A 23,445-nucleotide genomic window follows, 5' to 3' on the forward strand; every position below is an offset into this window, starting at 1 on the left:
TATATCTTGTTCAGGCTCAATGTAAAGCAAGGATTTTAAACTCGAATTGGGGTTCGGATCAGTCCCTGCCCATTCTGATTCTATCCCGGATCAGAATCAGTCCAAAATACCTTAGAATTGGCGACTCAGATCTGAAACCCAGCTATTCGGTCCCAAAAATCCTATAGGTTCAGCCATTCAGGAATTGGACCTTGGTAAAGATTTGGTTGGTTATGAAAAAGCCAATCAATTGGTTTCCAACTATCCAATGGTAGGAATTGCTATATCATTCCATCGGTCCATCAATTTGATGGCTGAAGTGCATCAGAGAAAAAACACCAGGTGGTGGGTCATATAGTTAGATGACCACAGATTTTGGTTGTAGACAACCTTTGGATGATCTATCCAATGTCTCGATTGATCATGTATCAGCTCTTATTCGGACTCAAAGTAAGCTGCCAGATAAGAATTGGCTTCATGAAAGGCATGGAGCACTTCTATTAGTAGTTGGTCATCTATTTGATCAGGAATAAGTGTGCATTCCGGGATTCTAAACCTGATCCGGTGAGCATCATGTGTTTAAACTTCCGCTGGGTTTCTGATTCTCAACTTCTCTCTTTTTTTCTTCAAAATCTGGTTCTCTTCTGGTGGAGGATTCTGTATCCCATGAGGATTTACTAGAGATGTTAGCCATAGATCATTTTGTTTAATCTGCCATGGATACAACAATGGTAAGATGAGGGAAGCGGGTTGAGCTTTGCTTTTATTTTGTAAATCTCGCAATTTTTTTGCTTGCTTGGATTTTGGTCTTATAGGGCACCATTATACCGCAGATGCAAGAAGCAGCATACGGGGGTTGCAAAGGGCAAGGGAGTAAGGATGTTCTCAATTAGAGTTATGAATTTCAGTTGATAAGATGGTGGGATGGCTCACACAGAGACTTGGGAGGGTTGGCCATGGGAGCTCTTTAATGATTTGCTACTACATTCCCATATAATTTGAGTATCAACAAGTTTCCAACACAAATATTTAAAAATTATTTAGTTTAGGATGAGGAAGCCATTCCTTCTCTCCCATGCTATGAAATCACTCCTCATGATAATGACAGTAGTAATAATAAGGGAAAAATTCATTTGAATGCTCCAACTTTGATAAGTTTATCAAAACCATCCATCTAATTGTGTTTCATGGAACAAATATGTAGCAATTCTGTTCGTTGTATACATAGTACATGACTTTGATTAGTCACATGTCAAGTTTCAGAGTCTTATTGAATCAAATACCATCTCATGTATTGGCAAACATCTCCATAAATGTCCGTGCATGCTTAGTTTCCAAGTCTTAAATTTTCAAAACTCTATCTCACCCCTTAGCAAACTTTATTTGAACTGAAATTTTACAATGAATAAGGGACCTTGAACTCCATTTATCCACAAAATTTGGACCCTTTCTCATGCCCTGCTTGACAGATGTTTGGAACAATTTAATATTCTTATCAAGGCAAGTCATTCTGAAAATTTTGCCCTAATAATAATTTGTCCTAATTGTATTACTTATTATGCTGATGATAAATTTAATTTAACAAGCATTTTTAAGTTTAAAACCCCAAAATCCCTCTAAGAATTTTTGAGAATGTACAAACAAGAGAAGAAAATGGTCAAAACACTTACAATGCTCATGATTGACAAACACTTATCTCCTCTTTCCTTTCCTTTCTTTGTCACATATGATGATGGACCAGGGTTTTAGAAATCGGTAGTGGACAGGTACTATACTTAGCCAATAACAAGATAATGACTGGTGATAAAATGGTCAAAATCCATTATAGTATCAATATCTTTGAGGGTAAAAACGTTCAATATATATCGATATTGATACTGATTTAAAACTGGTCAATACCCGATGGATTGGGGTCCTTTGTAGCGCGGAAATTGCCCAGAGAGTGCCCAATGAAGATCTAATAGCTGGGCTAGTTGGGTGGGATTTGGCTCTTCTCCATTGAGTGGAGAGCGTAATGAGGCATCTGATGGTTAGGTTGTACCGCACACATCCCAACGATTGATTAGGCGTGCATTGAGATGTGTACAATATAGCCCAATCATCACATGCCTCATTGGGCTCTCCACTGAGTGGAGAGGAGGCCAATCCAGTTGGATGTGTTGATGGGGGCATATGCCAGGATGTGTGCCAGCCAGCCCAGACGTTGTTGGATGTCTTATTAAGCACTCATTGTGCAATCTCCATTGAAAAGGATTCGAATCCATACCCGATGCCTGAACTAAAACCAACTGATGGATATACTATTTTGAGGTCGTATGTTGTACGCTGTATCATCACCAAGCACTAGAAATGACAGAATCGGTGCCGTCCATTGAGATGTCAGTGAACGGGGTCACTAGCCCACTTACCGACGGCGAGGATCACACAAAACTCGTTGATCTCAGACTCCCAGGACCATTGTGTTTTGTTCTGATGGGATTGTGACTTATGAAGGGACACTCCTCTGAGGCGTATAACAAAACTAAAATAGCAAAATCCAACCCATTTAGGGTGCTGACTCGGAGATGTAACTCGGCCGAATCGATCTCCAAGGAAGATGAGACCGTTCAAGGTTTCCAACACCTACAGGCAACCCACCATTCCAATTCTTGTTTGCGCTGCAGTTTTATTTTCTCTCCTTGTTCTAGCCATTCAATCCTCTTCATTCACTGGTAAGAGATATGGCTGACAGACAATTTCTCTTTTTACTCTTCCCTTTTCAGGTTATCGCCAAATTTTTAGATCTCCTGAGCTGTATTCGTTCGTTCGCTTTGGTTGCAGGAAACCGGAACTCCGATCTCTACCGGGAAGAAGTTCGAATTTTATCTGATTTTCAGTCCAGTGTTCAGCAATGCGTGGTCAGTTTTCAATTTTTGAGTTTCGTAAGCTGCTTTTGGTTGTTTGTTCCCCTTGAATATGGAACCTTTGATTAATACTTTTTATGGATCTTTAAATGTTCTTCGATCCATCGTTAAAAATGAAGCGATGCATATCCACATACCATAGTTTTCTTATTACTATTGTGTTTGTTTGAGTTTTCATTCTTATGTACGCTTAAATAAGCTTTCAGTGTTTGTTTAGACTTTAGACCACGAAGAGTTGTTTGAGCTTACGGTAAGACTTCAGTTCATTCGGCGTTTATGACTTTTATTGTTGAACTGAATTTTTTAATGAATTTATGATTAGGAATTTGAGCTCTTTAATGTCTGTCTCCACTGGTTACAAAAGGAATGTCTCGCGGATCTGAGACTCAAAATAACTTGAAGGATCGTATTATGTCTCGGGGTTCCCCAACCCTGCGCCCGGGCTCTTCTGCATTCATCTTACACGGCTGCTTATGGAAATATGATTTGTTGTATTATTTCCGGTCATTTCATTTTAAGCTAATTTTACTCCCAGTTTAGTCTTGGTGTTACAATTTTATTGGAGAAGAAATGATCTGGGTGTTCCCTATACTACTGGGGGGACCCTTGTACGAGTGAACAAACTGTTATGCCTTGTTTGACTGGTTCCCATGACAATTGGAATTTACTTGACAATACTGGAAAAACTTCCATTGGAAAATTGAATTATATACATTTCAATTTTTCAAAGCTTTAACAAGCTTTACTTATTTTTCTACACTGGTTTAGTATTTCATTAAAATTATATGATTTAGGGCCCTGGGGTGGATAGGTTTCATTTGCCATTGTTTTTCCATTGAAAGACTTTTGCGATGTGTAAGTTGCATGAAATCCATGGTATTTAATTGTTTTTATTTATTTTATGGTAAGTAATGCTGTAATGCTATAGTTTTAAGAAGCACAGAATTGGAAACATAAAAGATTTCCTGATTGTAAATCACTGAATAGAAAAGAATAGAATAGAATAGAATAGAGTAGGACCTATCAAAAAAATACAGTGTTTATGTCAACAAGTTTGATGTTTACTTTATGGAGTTATACTCTTCCCATGTCTTCCAAGGGTAATGAAATTTATACATGCACATTTGGCATACATATGTGAGTGTTCAAAGTGACTGTGGGTGTGAACAAAGTCTTGTCTTGTTACAGCCTTCCTGTAATGCCGTAGAAGTGCAATTCACTGATTGTGTTCTCAGATCTGTTCTTCAGCTTTGCATTTTAATACGTACTAACTTGGAAATTGGGAGTAGGCAAACAGAGGTCTTGGACTGACTGCACACATCATTGACCACTGTAAATTGATCCTTAAATTTCCTGAAGGCACCAACAGCACTTGGGTGAGGCATTTCTCTGAACCTCTATTTTACTGCCTTGTTGTACACCTGCTATTGAAGTTAGAATATGCTTATAACCTGTCCCATCTTTGCCCACAGTACAATGAGCAGTTTAAAATTTATGAACCCTTGGAGTACCATTATGATGTTTGTGAAGCAATTCTACTATGGGAACAGGTGAGATTTAATAATATCTATTCCAGTAGTTTGTTACTTAATGTATTACTACTAAAACAGTTGGAATGCAGTACCGTAACATGACTACAGTTTTGACAAGAGAATATCTAGATGCACGACCAGACGGATGGCTAGAGTATGCAGCAAAAAGAATTGCTCAGTTGTATGATACTGATACATCCATCTTATCTGTTTCATTTTCCCCCTCGAATTAACAAGTAGTCTTCTGGATTGCCTTGTAACTATCTTATTTTTGTTGGCTGCAGGGGAGCAGATAAATGTTACAACCGTTCTCTTTGTGAGGAGCATCTCAATTTGATTTTACCAGCAAAGCCCCCATTTCATCCTCGCCAGTTTCAGACATGTGCAGTTGTTGGGAACTCTGGGGATCTTTTGAAGACAGAATTTGGACAGGAGATTGATAGGCACGATGCAGTTATACGAGACAATGAAGCTCCTGTTAATGAGGTAAACCTTAAGTGTTATTATGATTTTCTAGTTTCATCTATTAACATCTTTTTCTTCTTTTCTTTTCTTTCTTTTTTTTTGGGGGGGGGGGTTGTTTGGTCTCACCCAGCTCGCCTTAGTTTGTTGGGTCCCATTCAACTTTTGAAGATTTTTCACGTGATTTATTCGGATGACCAAATAAACAAGACTAGCATTATGTGCCTCCCAGGCAAAATTTGTTCATTCAGTGCCTTGTACCTGCTAAATCGTTGGTAGATTCTAATTTAGTTACTGTTAACTACTTCTAGACTTCTAGTAAGGATTTTGGGTCGAACAATAAGAACAACAACAACTCAAAGCCTTGTCCCAACTAAATGGGGTCGGCTCCAACTATAAGAACAACATTTCCAATATATCAGTCTTCACCTAAAAATGTAACTTTTCTCTTTGATCCTTCTGTATGGCAATAATATAGTGATTGAAGAGCTGTTGCTCAGCTGCTTCGCACATTATGAAATCTAATTCCTTGGATTTTGCTATATATTTGACTTATGGGGATTTCTCATGAGTAATTGTTAGCTTATCATTTTCTCCTTCACCTGAATGATTTTGTCAGAAGTTACAACAGCATGCACTAATCTTTTCCTTGTGTAAATTGCAGAAATATGCCAAGTATGTTGGTCTGAAAAGGGACTTCCGCCTTGTAGTAAGGGGTGCTGCTCGTAACATGGTAGCTATTCTCAATGGATCTGGTGAGCTTGAATCTTATTTTATTCTAAATTTGTAATTCTATCATCAGTCTTCTGTGGCTTCTGCTCGTGACTCTGGATGTCATTTATGATTGCTGTTTCACAGCTAACCATGTCTCCCCCCCCCCCCCTCCTCACTTGATCAAACTTACACTGCTAAATTTCTTCTGCAGATGATGAAGTACTTATTATTAAAAGTGTGACACATAGAGACTTCAATGCAATGATAAAGGTAAAGATTACATTAGTATGCTTGCATGCATAGTGTTTCCTGATGACTCGATTATGGGGAAATCAAGGCTGCTTTTCGTATTACTTCTGATTTTCTGATGTGATTCTTCTGGGAAGCACTTTTGATTCTCCTAGGTGATTATTCTTTGAACAAATACATATTGTTAATGATGCCCAGGAAAATGAGAAAATGATTTTCAGAATTGAATAGTGAAATTTTTTAGCTTAAAAAAAACCACTCCAGAAGTGCACAAATCAAATAGTCATTCTGGAGAATCAAATCTGTGCCTCGCATGGCGGTCAAAATCGCTCAAGAGAATTAATACCAAAATGCGAATCCATTAGGTAGACTATAAAGACGGTCTACTAAAAGAATGTGATCAGTGGTTAAGATAATCCAACTCGACTAGTATTTGACCTTACATTTAGGGGGATCACAAAACTTCTTCATACGTTTCATTTTTACTGTTACGCAAATGATGGACTTCTTTTGTTTGACATTCCGGGTACCGTAAATAGCCAAATACTTGTACTATGCTACCATGTAGTTCTTCGTGTTTGAATACTAGATATGTGTAAGTTTAGTTCATTTTCTTGATACTTAGGGTCTTGATCCAGCTGTAGCTAACAGGTTTATAATGTACAATGCAGAATATTCCAAATCCAGTTTATCTTTTCCAAGGTATTGTGCTACGAAGAGGTGCTAAAGGAACTGGAATGAAATCTATTGAACTTGCACTTTCTATGTGTGACATTGTTGACATATATGGTTTCACGGTTGATCCTGGTTACACGGAATGGTCAGTCAAACCCCATAAATGTTTCTTTTGTCTGCATGCTTCGTTCTTATTCATATAAGTCTATATTTTTTTGCTATTGCCTGCTGGAAAATTTTCTCCCATCACAAGCTGTGGTCTTTTCGTAATGGAAGCTGCTTTTCCTATTCTGACCGTTGGATAAGTAGGTTTTTTGGATTGACCATGTGTAAAGATCCTCGTGTATCTTCACCTGTCCAAAAAAATTAAAAAATGATAGACTTCTAAAACAAATTCATCTGACTTGTGGCAAAGTCCAAGTGGACTGAAACCTGATGCATGGGAGGAGATTGATGTGGACGGTATGTCCAGTACTCAGTTTGAATCCCAACCAATCTGCCACATTGTATAAACGAAGGATCGGGAGAGAGGATCTCTGCATGGCCCATGTAGAGGGCCTTCTCCCGTACTATTTTGTATTGTGTCGCTGGCTGAAGAACCTCTCATCTTTAGCTGACGATCAGGCAAATACTTTCGCTCTCCGCGGGGGGGTGGGGGGGTTGGTTGGAGATTCTGTTAGAAAGAATCAATTAGTTCCTGTTCTGTGTTAGTTCTTTTCAAGTTTAAACAATATTCATTGTTGCTTTTATCTATCTAGGATTTCACCAACCATTTTGCATCAGTTGCTTATTCTTTTCGTCATCAATTATTATTTAAAATCCTTTTTTCTCTGATGGAACCAATTCCCAAAAAATCCATGTGTCTTTTAATGAATATTAGCACAGAGAAAACAAAAGAAATTCTCTCCCCCGTTTTCCCCCTAAATCGATCGTCAGCGACTACTTTTCATTCAGGACCTTTACACCCCAGTAAAAAGCTTCAGTATGATTTGGTAACAGCTTCTGGCCAACTCCTGCATAAACCTAGGACACAGGTGCTGGGAGTACAAACTACACTGTAAATAATTCTTCTGTTCATTAATAAATTATTAAAAAAAAAAAAAACACTGCTGAATTGGTTGGATGGCCTGTGGCCACCTTACTGTACTGTAGGAGTTTGATTTTCCTAGTTTAGGTAACAAACTTGTTTATACTGTTTCCTTTGCCTCTAGTTCTCACCATACCAGCTCTAAGTGTGCATTAAATCCTACCTGAGTCTATGTGTGTGTGTGCATCTGGCAGGACTCGCTACTTCTCGACACCAAGAAAAGGGCACAACCCACTACAAGGAAGGGCATATTATCAACTCCTAGAGTGCCTTGGCGTAAGACCATATACAGTCATCTTGATTTTCTGCAGTCATGCTTTCATGCACCACATATATGTATACATGGTTCAGTGAGGTGATACTTGCAGGTTATCAGGATCCATTCTCCTATGAGAGCCGAAAGAACACAGGATTGGTCAGATGTTCCAAGTAAAGAAACAATACGGAAAGCCCATGCAGTAGCCCTGCGCTTGAAGAGAAGTCAAGCTGGTCAGGCTGGAGGGTTAGGACCATTTGGTAGCTGTAAGGTGTGGGGCAATGTGGGACCAAGCAACAGTGGGCCCATTTCAGGATCTCCAGATATGAGCGACATACGTAAGAATTCAAAATACAGTAAGTGGGAAGTCCTTCCATTTGAAAGTCTAAGAAAGGAAGCACAGGAGCACTTTATTCAAATGGGAGGTGTCTCTTTATATAAAATGGATGGCAATAAATTGGATGATCTGGTCTGCGTAAAGCGCTCTTTAAAATCGGAGGTATAGGAGGTGAAGGTATGGGTGATCACTTTTTGTATACCACCAGTTGTAATGTCCTTACTATAGCTTGTACTTGGCATTTTAATCAGGGAGGAAGGTTCCCTCAGACTGGGATCGGCATGCTTCAGTATGGGTCAGCTTTCTCTCTCTGGCTCTCCTCTCTCTCCCTTCTCCCAAGCAACTGGGCTTGGTTGGAAGGTGATTTGATCTCTGTCCAGAATCCAGATTATGAATTACTTCTACGAGCTGATTTTTGCCCAGATTATTTGAGATATAGAGCATTTGGACAGGCCATCACCTTGTAGTTTATCCTCAATCATCATCAATGAAATGTTTGGCAAACACCGAGTCATCAATGGTATGTGAGGTTTGTAGAAGTTTCATGAAATTGATACCTCTCTGTTAACGTTTTCCATTTTTATGCCAACTCTGTTAACAATCGGGTCCAGCATCTCTTATCGGTTATAGATCTGAGAAAATAGGGCCAAAAAAAAAAAAATTGTCAGTGAAAGCAGCTTGGGTGGAGCCAATGTGGGATGATTATCCTCTCCAATTCTTAAAGTGTGGCAGTGCGATAGTACTAGGTGGAGATGTCGACACTTGACAGCTGACGCATCCAACGGTCCGATCTCATTGATGTGGATCGTTGGATGCAGCAGCTGTCAGGTGTCGACATCTCCACCTAGCACTGCCGCACTTTAAGGAATTGGAGAAGATAATTTTTCGCCAATTTGCCAATGGATTGTCCGAACAGGGAGATACATCTCGTCTAAGCAAGAGGATGCAGACTGCAGAGTTCCATACCTGGGTCCTGGTTCCAAGGGTTGAATCTTGTTTTACCCTTTTTTTTAACTGACAAAAGTTGCTTAGATAGTGGACCTGATAAGCTTATTAAGTGGCATATTCACCCAAAAAAAAAAAAAACTTATTAAATGGCCTTTCATTTTAGCCACATGTTGGAATGACGGGCAATTCTGGAAGTTTGATAGTCTTGTTTTTAGAAGTCACTTAATGTAGAGGGTAAATAGGAATTTTAAATAGACAAGTGACAAAAATGAATTAATACGTTATAATTTTATTTTTTTTGCCTTTTGTCTTGTTCCTAAAAGTCATTTAATACAGAGGGTAAAAAAGAAATTTCAAAAGATAAGAGACAAAAATATAAAGTTATAATGTTGTTGTAACTAATTTTAGAGGCAACAAGATTTTCCCTTTAATTAAACACCATCACTTTTTTTTTACATTTTTGGTATGATTTTTTTTTTTCAGATTTTCTTATTGCTCATGCACCCTCTAATAAACTCTAGATTCTCAGAGTTTTATTTAGTCATTTTTTTCCACCTTTGTAGTTAGTTAACCGATTCTTCTTCTTTTTTTTTTTGGGTAACATACCAACTCTTCTTTTGGAGTGTTAAAGACATAGATTTAATACGTGGTATCGGATCAGGTATTGGTCACCTGAAAAATCGATATAATATTGATACGGTATTGGCATGTATCATCTTTATTGGACAAATTTGCCTTTGATTTAAAAAAATAAGGTTTTTGATGGTTTTACTCTTTATCTGTACCGTGACATCGATATAGTATCATCACAGTAAATCGATGATTAGCAAAATGATTATGTATCGTTTGATACGATACCAATACCTCAAACCATGGTTAAGAATTCTGTTTCACTACAAGGGGAGAGAAGACAGATCCACCCAGCTAAGGATATGTCAGCACTCGGAAGGCCCAGTACACTATTGTGTATTATAACACTACAGCAGCCAGCAGGGTTCCTAATAAACTCTTTTTTTTATAGTGCGTTCCTTAAAAAATTTTAAAAAGGTGTTTCCATGGATCATGCACCGCATCAGCACTAATTTCTGGTGGGGGCATGAACGTATGATGATTTGGTAGTGTATACATTTCAATAGATAAATTAATGAATAAATAATTTAAGAAAAAATGGATTCTGTCCAGGAACCGCCAGACACAAGATGGGGCAAACTGATCACCCCCACTCCCGTGAATGGCAGAGAAATCATGTCCCTGTTAATACTTCCTACTTCTATTAAGTATTGGTGTAGGGACCACATTCTTCCCTATAATTTGAATGAAATAGCTACCACATATCTATCATCTGATCGTTTATCAAAAAAAAAAAATCTACCATCTGATCTGTATAATGTAGGGATTCAATGATAGATGTGGAAACATGGTTTGTTGAACATTTGCATGAGTGAAGCGTGAAATAAAGAATCAAATACCTCCCGCCACTCTTGATGGAAAAAACAAGGGGGTTATGCTCAATGTAATCTATACTGGTGAGTGGTGACATGGAGCTGTCCTGACAGATCAGCATGAAGGGCAATGTATTTTGGATGATCAAGATGGTAGGCTAGTCAGCTTACAAATTTTTTTATGAGAAAAACAAAAAAAAAACATTAGCTGGTCACGTTTATGGTTTCAGAGACATGAACAGGAACCTTAGAGTTACAAGCATTGCTTGCTAAATTTTTATAAAAGGGTGCGACTGTTTGTGACCTTACTGTTTTTTACCCTCAATACAATAAGAAGGCATTATATGGGAAGGGCTATAAGTGTAATTTTGGTCCGTATAACTAAGCACAGGCATAGTTGCAGAGGAATTGGTCAAGCCAAACCCTCCCCTTTTCTCCCTGGCGACTGTTGAGCCATTGGACATCTGCAACTCCGGTGGAAAACTTTGTGAACTATTTGAAACACTGAACATAAACAGCTTTGAATGAATGTACCATTTACATTGTTGGAATCAAGAGCTCGATTCGATTCAACGTTTTTTAATTGGTGTTCGAGGCCAATTAACCACCCTAATTAGTGAATAGATGTGAATTCCATTGGGAATAGAAGAATCCATCTTGATTGATCTATTTGAGTGGGGTTGAAACCCGATTGAACAATGACAATTTTCCTTTTGTTTGTTAAAGAACTCACTTTCTTGAGATCCGTTCATAGCAACTCCAACAAAGAAGAGGAGCAATGTGGTTTTCGATTTCAACATTATCAGGTGTTTCAATTCCATAATTACAAAAACATTGAGGATTTAATAATGTGGGGTTTTGATTTTAAATTTCATAAAGGCAATATATAGGATGGATTAATTAATCCAAGGACTCCGTGGACAGCTCCGGCGGCTGGTTCAACGAAGTCGCAGAAGTTCATATGCTACGCATAATTTCTTTTCCTCTCCCTATTGAAAAGGATCATGTTCATCAAAATTATGAAAACATGGTTTTATCAGGTCTGAATCCAGCATTCCTTCTCTCTTACACCTTCATCCTTCCGTTTGGATCATCGGAGGATTCCAGATCTAACAAGAAGGGCATGTTAGGCCCACATCTTCAAGAAATCCTCTACAATCTGCTGATCTATTAGGATGTACATAATCCAATGTAGGTTTTCAGGTAAATCTAACCTGAGTCATGCTGATTTGATGATGCTGCCTTGAGAAAAAATGTTGGAAAGATTTGAATCCTTAATTGGAGTGGAGGGAGGAAGACAGACGGGGAAGGAGAAAGGGAAGAGGAGTCGGAGCGAAGAGAGACAACAAGAAAGAGAAAATGATGGGAATGATGAAATTATCAAAATGACCTTACCAACAAAAAGGTTTAAGCTATGTGGCCAAAGGTATAAAAAAAGTGGTTACAAAAAAGAGAGCTCTGCAAAATGGAAACAGTTTGAGAAAAAACTGTGAATGGAGATGCTGACTCTAAGAGCATATTCTGCAGTGTCTGTGTAACATTCTAAATATTAACATTAGTCCATCCTAAATCAAAGGTTTACTTTAGGCTAGTCAGCTTAATGTTAGTGTTATATCTGACGTTTTGAATATTCTATTATGTTATTTTGTCTCTTTACCATGTGGATGGTGATAACGCCTTGCAATCAGGCATCCTTATACCAAGATTAACCATTAAGATTAACAGCAGAAAAAAACCTGGCTATATTTTGATGTCAATGCAAAATAAAATAAAATTTTAATATTTTTTAAAAGATGATAGATATATAGACAATAACTTATCATTAGTGTTTGTCTTATTTTTCTTTTTTTCTTTTAAATATATTCAAAATTTTTCTTCAAGTAATGAAAATATTTGTTTTTCATTGATGTGATCGTATGATTGGACTTAAGGTTTATCATTAACTCATGCAACCTATTCTTTATGGATTTGGCTCTTCTCCAAGGAGCCTAGCGCCCAGGAGGGCATCCAAGGTTTGGGCTGTGCCGCATACATCCTGATGCACGCCCAGTCAACCATCGGGATATATGCGGCACAACCCAATGGTTGGATGCCCCCGGACACTCCCTAAACACTGGGCTCTATAAAGAGGAGTTCAATCCATTGTTTATGGTTACAAAATACCCTTCTTATAGTTTATCAAAAAAAAAAAAAAAAAAAAACCCCATTATTGGGTTCAATCAAAGGGTTTAGATGCCTATTATGAGGGGATTCTTCCTCCATCAAGAAAAAATAAAAACAATCTTCCCAACGGATGTTTTACAACCACCTTAACGAGTTGTAATACACAATTGGATTTTTGGTTTACCAAGATAATAGTGTTAAACCTAATCATTCATCGATAGATTCAACTAAACCCGTTCAAATAAGATTAAAATCAAACAAATTATTTAATGAAAGAGGGATTTATACGCTGTTTACTTATATTGGCATCTTACACGTCAAGTCGATAGCATCAAAACTAACAATATGTTTAATGAGTGAGAGGGTGAGGGAGATTAAAATCCTCTACAGTACCGGCGGGGCGACAGTGCACATCCGACGGCATAGCAGAGGCCATGTGTGCCATATGTGCCACCTGCCCTCTGCTGTGCCGTCGGATGTGCACTACCGCCCTGCCAGTACTATAGAGGATCCTGGTCCGGGTGAGGGTGGGGGCTCACATACTTAACGAGGATAAAGAGGAGATAGAGGAGAGATATTGAGAGCGGGAAGTACACACTGAGAGCACGCACTTCCTTTTCCTTTATTTAGCATACAATATGGTTTTGGTTTTGGGTCTTACAATTTTTTGAGTAATTTGTTACATTTGGTCCAACCCGATTGACCTCATAGATCGATTGATTAACAATTGAATAACAACTCGATTGAAACACATCAGATTAAAGATTAATTAGCCAAATAAACAATATCAATTTATGGTTTTTAGGACTGATTACATAATCAATCCATTTCAATATATACATGACTGGGGTGTCAAATGTTGGCCTACATTGGTAGGCTCGACCTGAACCGACCGGTTGAAGTTTGAGATTGACCTGATCGATTACTAAACATGTTGGGCTCAAGCACCGATCAAGTAATAATTGAGCGTTCCATGTGCAAGGTAGTGGCCCGACAATCACTTGATTAGGATCGATTGAATGTTGGGACCGACTGATAACCGACCGCTTGAGCTAAATTAACCCGACTATAATCTGCTTAAGGACCAATTATAGCCCAATTAGTCATTTAGCTCGATTAGCCCTAAGCCCGATTATGGACTGGTAATTGAGTGACCTGATAGAATTGTGTTCATGTCCTGACCTGAGACATAAACGGGCTAAAACGATGTGAGACCTTAAATCGGTGGGGTCCAATTAGGCCCGTTTGAAACCGTTGGACCCAATCAATTGACACCCTTATACATGACCAATTGTGCCCAATCAAAATGGACCAGTCATTATTGTAGAAATGGCTTTATATACTTTTGGCTCTTTATGTTGGGCGGGTGATCCCAATGGTGTCAATTTAGAATCGAACACGAAAGCAGTGGTTTAAAATCGAGTTGAGTTGAACTGAACTACTCAGTTCAATTTTCGGTTTAAAAGTAGGAATTTCTTTTTCTTGGTTCGGTATCAAACTAAGGCTATGTTTATTATGCTTTCTTGAAATGCATCCAAGTTGATTCTGCATTCTCATATGATAATAACAACCATTTTTGTCATATGAGAATGCAAAATCAACCTGAAATGCATACCATATGTAGCCAAAATCACCTATTTTTTGAATCAAAATCAAATCGAATAAAGAACTGAGTAAAATTAATATATGTTTTTGGTAAGAAAAGCATTGCCTCAGTTGCATTGCCCCTACACTAGTGCGGGGGCCAATGAGGGGATGCACAAGAGCATCGACTAGGAGGATTTATCATTTTGTAGAGGTGGGGTGGTCATTTTAGGGGAGCTGTGTATGGGTGCAGGGGCTACGTGACTAGGTGAGGGGCCGCATGACCAAGCATCGTTCTTTTTCCCTATACAATTTTTAATATTTCATTAATATGGTTGATAATTATTATTTTTTAACGTTTGAAAAAAGTTGGATGGACTATGACCCTAACAAATAAAGGTTTTTTATGCATATAAAAACAAGGTACATGGTTCCAAACACTGTTGAGTGCAGTTTTGGATAAATAAAGGAACCCTCTTTGGAATCTAACATAAAGGGTATGGGCTTTTATGACATATCACCCCTGTGTAATTTCATTTTTGACCTAGCATTAAAAAAAAAATCCCAAAAAACATATAAAGATTTTTTTATTTTTTGTTTTCATTGAAGATGGATTTCACAATTGCTAGGCCCTGGTAGGGCTGGGCCGGACTTGGGTTGAGGCATTGGCTTTGGTAGGACCAGCCCAACCCTGTATTAATGTATTATATAATATATATTAATATAGGCTTGATATTCTTTACACCGCAGTGTAGTGTGCGCCAGATACATGGGCTTGCCATTCAGGGGGCAGGATGGTCATTTTGCTCACCCTGTGTGTTTAGGTGTAGCCTGTGCCTGCCATTTGACCATTAATATAATACATCAAAAAATGAGATGTGGCTTTGATATACATTAATACATATCAAGTGAATTGTGATGCCATGGTGAGCTTTGTTAATTTCACAATCCAATGGACCATCAGGGTTAATCAGGGTTGGGCCGGGCATAGGAAAACCCTGCCAAGGTCGGACTGGGTTGAGGGTATACTTGACCTTGGCAAGTCGGGTTAAGCTTGGATTTACGATAAGACTCATAGGGTTGGGCTAAGATTAAAGGCCAAGCCCGGCTCAGTTCGGGCCATTGACACCCCTAGACTAGATTCAGCTTTATCCCCGTGGGGACCAGTTTTTTTCCGAGAGTAATCAATGGTTTTGTTGGCGGGATGATGGGCGACGGGTCCACCACAAAAGACGGAGGGAGAGGAGAAAGAAGCGGGGAGTGGCCCGAAAGCGAATGATTACGGTGTCTCATTCTCTTTTATTTATTTATTTAATTTTTGGGTAGAAAGTGTCTCACTCTTTCTTTTTTAGGAAGTATGGGACCCTCAAAATGGTTTTAAGTAAAGATGCGACCTGTCTCTCTCTCTCTCTCTTATGAAAAAGAATGTTTTCGTCGGTGAAGTGTTTATTTTTTGATTTAACCCCCCAAGTCTCACTCCCGCCTGAGAGTAGGAAATAAGAGACAGGAGCGATGGTTGGTAGATATTATTTCATGAAAAAGTGCAGAGCTTCCGATGTTTAAAAAACAAAACCTCCTTCAAATCCGCTCCGAATACTCAAAAAAGTAAAAAAAGTAAAAAAGAGAAAAAAATATAGCTCTCTTTTCCATCTTCTCTCTCGCGCTCGTCCATCTACTGTCATGGCTTCAATGCATCTGGCATGAGTGTAATCTCTTAACTGATCTATTCAGTTCCCGAGACTATATTAATGCTGGTTGTAATTCGCTTATCTGGTCGTGTTTTTTTTTTTGGTTTCCCTGGGGTCTGGTCTTTCATTATTTTGGCTGCTGTGCTAGGGTTTTGTTCCGTTGAAACGTGCGGAGTTGGAGCTTGAAGAGCTCTGCGTTTTTGAGTTGCATGGCCTGAAGTTGACGGAATCGAGCTGCAGTGACGGTTTTTTATTTTATTTTTTGGGTGACCGAAATTCTGTTTTGGAAATGATTTCCATTACAATTCTAGAGCCCGGGGAGCTCTTCTGCCGTTAATGGTGCTGCATCAGGGAGGATGCGTGATCTTGTTTAGTCTTGACAGATTCGGCTCTTATTTCTTTGATTCATGGATCTTATTGTGGTTAGGCTTGGTTAAACACAAGGGGTTGAACTGCGGTGTGGCATTGATGAGAATTTGTTTCAGTCAGGAGTGAAAATTGCGGCTTCAAAATGCTTTTTGCAAAACTCGACGATTCTCCTATGTTTCGGAAACAGGTTGGGAGTTATCCATTATGGCAATTAAATGTTTATGTTGTTGGCGATTTGATGTGTTAACTTTATGTAGCCTTTTCCGTGTACTTCATTGAATTTCTTGCGTGGTTTAGTTGTTTTTCTCTTCTCTGTGTGGAACACATTTGGGTAGTTTAGATGTTCAGAAATAATGATGACCTATCTGCAGATACATATAAATCTCTTAATTGTGCATTTGGGTTGAACAAGACTACTCTCTCTCTCCCCCTCTCAATATACACGCGCACACAAACGCTTGAGATTCGCCTCGTTTGCTTTTGGGCATACAGTGGGTTTTCATTCATGAATTTCCTTGGATCATCGAGAGCAGAAGCTTGGTTTCTCAGCTGATTTTTGTCTGGCTGAGGTGACAGAAATTCGAAGATGTGCTTATTCAAATGGCTGTATTATGGTTGCAGACACGGCTTACTAGCATAATGTGAAAAGCACAAGAGACAGCTTCTTGGTTCTACTTTAAGTCTTTAACTGTCATGCGAAATAGGATTCCTTTAAAACCAATTTTATCACTGTTGAATAATTCTTTTGGTGCTTAGGGTCAGAGTTCTGCTAGCAACTGTTTATGTAGAAGCTTGGAGAACTGTGATGCCGTAAACCAAACCTTTCAAGAAAGAAGTGTGAAATGGCAGAAGGCTATTAATTGAGTGCATGGTTCTGAGCTTGAATGTTTTTCTGTATGATGAACTGGAGAGTAGAGAGAGAACTTTTGACAAATAGGAAATCCTCCATGACATAGCTTACATCTGTAAGTTATTGAAGCCACATCATTCTCCATCCTTTAAAGGGCTGCTAAGGGATTTTTGCAACAAAAAATAGGGTAAAGGAGGAGAAAAAATCAGCAACCCGTTGCCCCCTCTTGTATCCTTTGTTGGAATGGCATTGAGGACGTTGATCACCTATTTTTTTCTTGTCCTTTTGCTTCCAACATTTGGAGGAAAGCCTTAGCTTTTATCTGGCTCCGCAATAGGAGACCTTTACCCTTCGCTCGAGAGTGGCTCTGGTTGGACATGACCTTTTCAGGCAAAACTATCTAACATTGCTGGCAAACTGGTGTTTGGGGCTGTTATCTCGCACATTTGGATGGAGAGGAATCTTCAAAGATGGACCTCCAACTCTCACTCATTCGACATGATTTGGGAAGCCATCTTCTTTGATGTCGGCTCTAGACTTCACATGCTTCCTCATGGTTCTCTTTGTGATTCCCCAAGGAACAGGCTCATTGTTGTTTCCTGGGGCTTAGGTGTTTCTCTTTTTCAGTTTCATAGCCCAGCTTCTTAGGGCTCGAGGTTTTGTATAGCTCCCCCCCTCTTCCCCTGTGTATCCTTCCCCCCCTCTCTTTCCTCCCCTTCGGGGTTTTGGTAATGAATTTTTTATTCACAAAAAAAAAAAATAAAAAATTGCAAGAAAGAGCCCACAGTACTTTTATAAAAAGGTGGTAAAATTAGTATCTGACTATAGTAAAGCTGATTTGTATAGGGTTTTCCTCTCTAGGTGATTCTTGTTTTGGAGTCTTGGAACACCTCTAGGAAGCATGTGGAAGGGTTACATGACAATTGAGGCTGTGCCTCGGTTGTTTACAGAACTGGTAAGAAAGTGAAATGGTTATTTTATTGTAGTGCCACCAAGATGCATTCTATTTGGCTAATGATTCCACAGAGAATGCAATACTTTTGATGTAAAACCTTGGTCTCTACAATTTAAAAGTCTCCAAGGGGTGGAATCAACTCCCAACTAACCCTAATTTTGTATGGTAGCAAGAGAGAGAAAGCTTGCTGTTTTAGCTATCGAAAGTGTAATCTGTGAAGGGAAAATTGAGGTTTAGGGTGAAATTAGGGCTAGGTTTTGTTGGCTGATGAAAGGATGAACATGTGATTTGATAGCAGAAGGCTAGGACAGTGTTTCAGTGGGACTTTAGCGTAGAGATTCGGTGAAATAGGGTGGTTATGGAGATTAAAGAAACTATTTTAAGTTTTTAACATATTCTGGAAATGAAAGGTAGAAGAGAAAAGATAAGAAGCAGAAGAACTACAGTAGTAAGCAGAAATGGACATGCCAAGCGGCATATTGATGCAGTCTTGGGTTCAAATTTATAGCAAGGTCCCAAGTTTACTAGGCTCAAAACCAAAATATTTCGACCAAAACCGAAATTTCGGTCGAAACCTATACATTTTTTCCAGTAAGTTCCGTTGATGGGTTTCGAGGCCCAAATGGCCAAATTAGGTCACGCCGTCACGAAACTATTAGAAAACCCTATTTTAGGCCCTCTACACATAGTAGAACTCTTGGATTTTAAAAAATCACACTCAAAATGGTAGTTTGACTTTTGACCCTAGGTTGGTGGTCTATTCAATATGAGTATTGGAACACTTTTAACTCAAGTAAAACAACTTAAATATGCATGAGGAATGAATAGATATAAAATTATAAACCATGTCATAAATAATGCATCATACATGGTTCATTACAAAAAATAAAATCTAGCAATTCCCAGCCCTATTGGACTGGCCCAACGTAAAGTTAGTTGGCTCTATGGTCCATTGGGTTGGTCCACCAATTGGTGAAGTGAACCAGCCTTTTTCTCATGAGTCCCTGTGGTGTATTTCTTGCCAAACAGCTTGACTTCTGCATTAATAAGACTTCAATTCATGCAAGGTTGTTTTGTCTTTTAAAATTCTTCTCAATTCAATTAAGCCTTTGGGTTGGCTACTCTGATCCTTTTTCTCCATTCAACTTTATCCAAAGCCATGTTTGTTCTCATATAAGGCCATTCAAATCTTTTCTCATCACTTATTGCCAAGTCATTTTCAGTCTACTCCCTGGTCGTCAAACTCTTTAAATTCACATAATGTTAATCGTCCTTAATCTTTACTGTTGCATGCATTGGCCTCTGCTGCAAATGATTATACGACCTCAAGTGACTTTCCTTCAACTTATCTCCTGTTGCAGCCACTCCTAAATCACCTAGAAATTTGTCTTTGTGTATTTTATTTTCCTAGTCTTTTCACTCATCCGTGGCAAAATCCTATCTTTTTGTCCTCCCTTCTAATATTTGTTCAATATTTGGAAAGGCAAATGCAGATCATTTGATTTCTACGTAAAATTACTGAGATGTTCTTTTAAGATGGCTTTGTCTAAAACCTGAATCTCTATTGCAACTCTAATTGTGGGACTTTTATGGTGTTTCAGCCTTTCAGGCTTCTTTTGGAATTTCTTGTGAGTTCACTTCCAAGTTTGGATTTGTCATGCATCTATTGCATATTATGGTTCCTTGAGGTCATTAAATTGCAAGTTAATGCTTACATTGAAATTTTTTTCTAGTTATGACATTTTTTCAGTTCTTATAGTACTATGAGAGGTGATATGCATAGTGTATCTGTCTCACATTTATGAGTTATGATTATTGATTTGTTTTCTTTGCTGATATAGATTCAGTGCTTGGAGGAAACCGCCGAATCTTTAAGAGAGAGAAGTCTAAAGTTTTATAAAGGATGTCGAAAGTACACGTAAGCTTATATCTTCTCCTTGCCTTCTTAATGACTTTGGGTCCTTCATGGAAAAATAAAGTGTTTTATGCCTATCTTGTTGCTTCAATTTCATTATTTGCAATTTTATATTCTAAACTGATTTCATTTACCATCGGAAGTTAAAAACTTAGCTGATAATGATTTTAAGTAATGCCGTTTGGTTCTCATCTAAGATCTGTTGTACAGGTGTCAGCATGATACCATACCGATATCTTTGCTCCTCAAGGTTTAAAGTATCGGGTATCGTATCGGTCGGGTAATTTTAAGAGACTTATCGTATCAGAGATACGTATCGAACACTGCAGATATGCATAGAATTGGTCAAGTTACACATGAAAATACATTTTTGGAACAAAAAACAATATAAATAAGCAATATATAACAAGTTTCATGCATAAACACTAAAATGGAGAATAATGTATTACCAAAGAAGTGCATTAAATTGAAATTGTTATAAAGAGGAGGTTTCTTACATGTTGTAATCGTCTATAGTCATGAAGAGTATTGGGTGATGCAAAGGATGATGTTGTAGCACTCCTTGATTTTGAGTCCAAAAGTGTGAAAAACCAAGATTAAATGCAAGATTTTAGACTCTTGGTTGAGAGTTTTCCTTAAATTTTCAGTTAGAATTGGAGTTGTATCCAGTCTGTGAGTGAGATTTTTAATGGAATGTATCGAGCCGAATCGGCCGATACGTATCGATAGATATATATCGATACGTATTAAACCACCCACATAACCCTTTACTGGACATATCGATGGTATTTGTATGTATCGATCGTATCGTATCGTATCGTATCGGCCCGTATTGGCCGAAACATTTTGATACAATCCAAGACAGTCCATTTTTTTAAAAAAAAAGTATTGGTACCGACTGATACTGATACATACCGATACTTTAAACCATGAATACACATGTATGAATGATTAGATGTAAAAACAAAAGAACACTCAAAAGTGATATTTTGATTTCGCACCTTATTTTGCTGGTATGAAGCATTCAAACATTGTTTAAATCTATCAAAAAAATTGGACCAAGATGATAAAATTTGAGGACATACCTCTTTCTAAAGTTTCAACCCAAATATCTCTTTGCAATCTTGTCATGGGAGCTTAGATGAGTTTGGGAGAGATTTGGATTCTCAAAGATTTGTAAGTTTTTGAACAAATCTGTAGCATTAGCAATTGTGATTCATTTTCTTATTTTCGACTCGAATTTTGGTATTCTATATGAAGGAATGATTTTCGATTCTCTCGGCCCAAATTTTGACCTTTTAATTCGTTCATTTTGTTGCAAATTTCTTGTGTCATGGTTATTCGTTGTTAAGTCTAATATTATGTTGTGAAATTGGGTTGACTTGGTTAATCTGATGTCAATGTCATGTCTAAGGAGTAAGGACAGAGGGTTACTGGACTCTCCTGACTTTTGTATTTGGCCCTTTTTCATGGATTTAAAGATCAGAATCCAGGACAGGATCAATCTCCACCAATTGAGATCTGGATCAGCCGGTATAATTTGGTCCCAACCCTAGCCGATCCACTGGTTATTTATTTATTTATTTGTTTTGAGAGAGATGGCCGTTGGTAGAACTTAATTTTTGGATGCAGATAATGAGAATTGTTAAGAATCAGGATACAAGGCATAATATTGGATTGGCCTTGCCTGATCCCTGTCCTGGTACAGATTGGATAGATCAGCCAACTGGTCCTGATACTTGGAACAGTGCCCCTATTTCTTAAAGTGTGCCACCTTTTGTCCCTGAAGGGACTGAGAGAAGAGTGAGTGCCACCATTTGTCCCTGAAAGGACTGAGCATTACCTTTTAGAGAGAAATAGCATATGGGCAGTGAAGAAACAACATATGAACAAATTTAGTGTAGCTGAAATGAGGATGTTGAGATGGATGAGTGGTAAAAGTAGAAAAGGAGTAGCTCCGATACATGATAAGTTGCGAGAAAGTCGTTTGAGGTGGCATGAACATATACAACGGAGGCCTTTGGATGCTCCAGTACAGAGGGGTGATTTGATTCAGATTAAAGGAGATAAAGGAGCCATGGTAGGCCTAAAATGACGAGAACTGGTGAGGAAAGAATGCATAGCTTAGAACTAGTAACAAGTATGGCTTTGAATAGAGCTGATCAGAGAAAAAGGATCCATGTAGCACACCCCATTTAGTTGTGGCAAGATTGAATTGAGTTGGTTCTACCGTTTCACCTGGAGGGTAACCATGTCCCCACTGTTTCAAAAATCGGAATTGGATCGGCCGAATGGGATCGGAATCGGCCGTGACTGATCTTGATTCTGGACATCTGGAGTGATTCCGAGTTTAAAATCCTTGCCTTGTTTTTCTCTATAATTGTTATTCTCCTATTCTGTTTTAAGACCCTCTCTCAGAAAATAGGGGGGGGGGATCTACCTCAGTAACCTCTAAAGCCTATCCATCTTTGTTTTCGGCAAGAGTTTTGCATATCTGAGGACACATTCCCAATTAAAAGCTTGGGAAGGGGAATGTAGAAGCATAAACTACAGAATTTACACAGTGAACTTGTAAATACTTACCTGGATCCGTCTCATTATGAGTTTTTAGGTCTTTATTCTCATAATTATGCCTTTAATCTCTGTTGTGGTTGATTTCTTTTTCCCCCTCCATTAACTGTGTTGGATGTGGAAGTTTCATACATGGTTCAAGATCTCGAAAAAAACTCGGTTTCGTGAAATCTCGAGACGAGACGGTAGGCGGTACAGGATTTGTGCAATATCTCGGTCGAGATCTCAGTATCTCGTCGAGATCTCGTGGTATATCTCGATCTCGATTTGACTCAGTCGAAAACCAAGCTATAAAAAGGCACCCTCTCGGTGAGATTTCGACCTCAACTCGAAATCTCGCCTCTCTCGCTCTGCTATGAAGAAAAAACACTTGGAGATGAGGGTTTTGGTGCTTTTTTTCGGTAAATGTCACCTCAAATGAAGATTGAAGCTTCAACATCAAGAGAAGGTTTTAGTGTGTTTTTTTTATAGATTCATGATCAATACTTGTTTTTTGACTATGTAGTTTTTATATGTGATACAATGTCCACCGACACTCATTTCAGTACTAATTACTCTCAAATGGTAGGACTTGTTACACACTTACACTTGTATTTGTTTAATTTATGTCTCTTTCCAAGTTTGTAACAATTATTAACAAACTGTCAAACCATCACCATGTATGATTATGAATATAATGCCTAATGCTTAAATGGTTTATGGTTTGATGTTTTTTAATTCCTAATGCTTAATTAAGTTGTTTTACACCTCTACTTTAATTATGTGT

The 23,445-nt window shown here is 38.4% G+C and overlaps 2 protein-coding genes across 2 annotated transcripts in view; both read left to right on the top strand.

Moving 5' to 3' along the window:
- Nucleotides 1-2,525: 2,525 nt before the first annotated feature.
- On the top strand, nt 2,526-8,744 carry LOC122656747 (sialyltransferase-like protein 1). The gene is made up of 11 exons (XM_043851383.1): nt 2,526-2,690; nt 2,800-2,876; nt 4,172-4,258; nt 4,355-4,432; nt 4,504-4,595; nt 4,699-4,900; nt 5,541-5,631; nt 5,802-5,860; nt 6,511-6,659; nt 7,796-7,877; nt 7,970-8,744. Exons 1-11 carry the CDS (start codon nt 2,576-2,578, stop codon nt 8,360-8,362), a joined length of 1,425 nt encoding a protein of 474 aa, XP_043707318.1. The 5' UTR covers nt 2,526-2,575; the 3' UTR covers nt 8,363-8,744.
- Nucleotides 8,745-15,920: 7,176 nt separating this feature from the next.
- Nucleotides 15,921-23,445, top strand: part of LOC122654031 (ADP-ribosylation factor GTPase-activating protein AGD3-like) — a 54,519-nt gene continuing 46,994 nt past the window's right edge. Inside the window, exons 1-2 of the mRNA XM_043848003.1 lie at nt 15,921-16,575; nt 20,035-20,111. Coding sequence (XP_043703938.1) covers nt 16,531-16,575; nt 20,035-20,111 — 122 coding nt within the window. The 5' untranslated portion in view covers nt 15,921-16,530. The remainder of the gene's footprint in view (nt 16,576-20,034; nt 20,112-23,445) is intronic.

The sequence above is a fragment of the Telopea speciosissima genome, chromosome 3, assembly GCF_018873765.1.
Source record: "Telopea speciosissima isolate NSW1024214 ecotype Mountain lineage chromosome 3, Tspe_v1, whole genome shotgun sequence".
Taxonomy (NCBI): domain Eukaryota; kingdom Viridiplantae; phylum Streptophyta; class Magnoliopsida; order Proteales; family Proteaceae; genus Telopea; species Telopea speciosissima.

Excerpts from the sequence above, each read along its gene's own strand:
- LOC122656747 (XM_043851383.1), top strand. The coding sequence starts at position 2,576 with ATGAGACCGTTCAAGGTTTCCAACACCTACAGGCAACCCACCATTCCA. Across the intron at positions 2,877-4,171 it reads CCAGTGTTCAGCAATGCGTG|GCAAACAGAGGTCTTGGACT; the intron begins GTCAGTTTTCAA and ends AATTGGGAGTAG. Across the intron at positions 4,596-4,698 it reads GCAAAAAGAATTGCTCAGTT|GGGAGCAGATAAATGTTACA; the intron begins GTATGATACTGA and ends TGTTGGCTGCAG.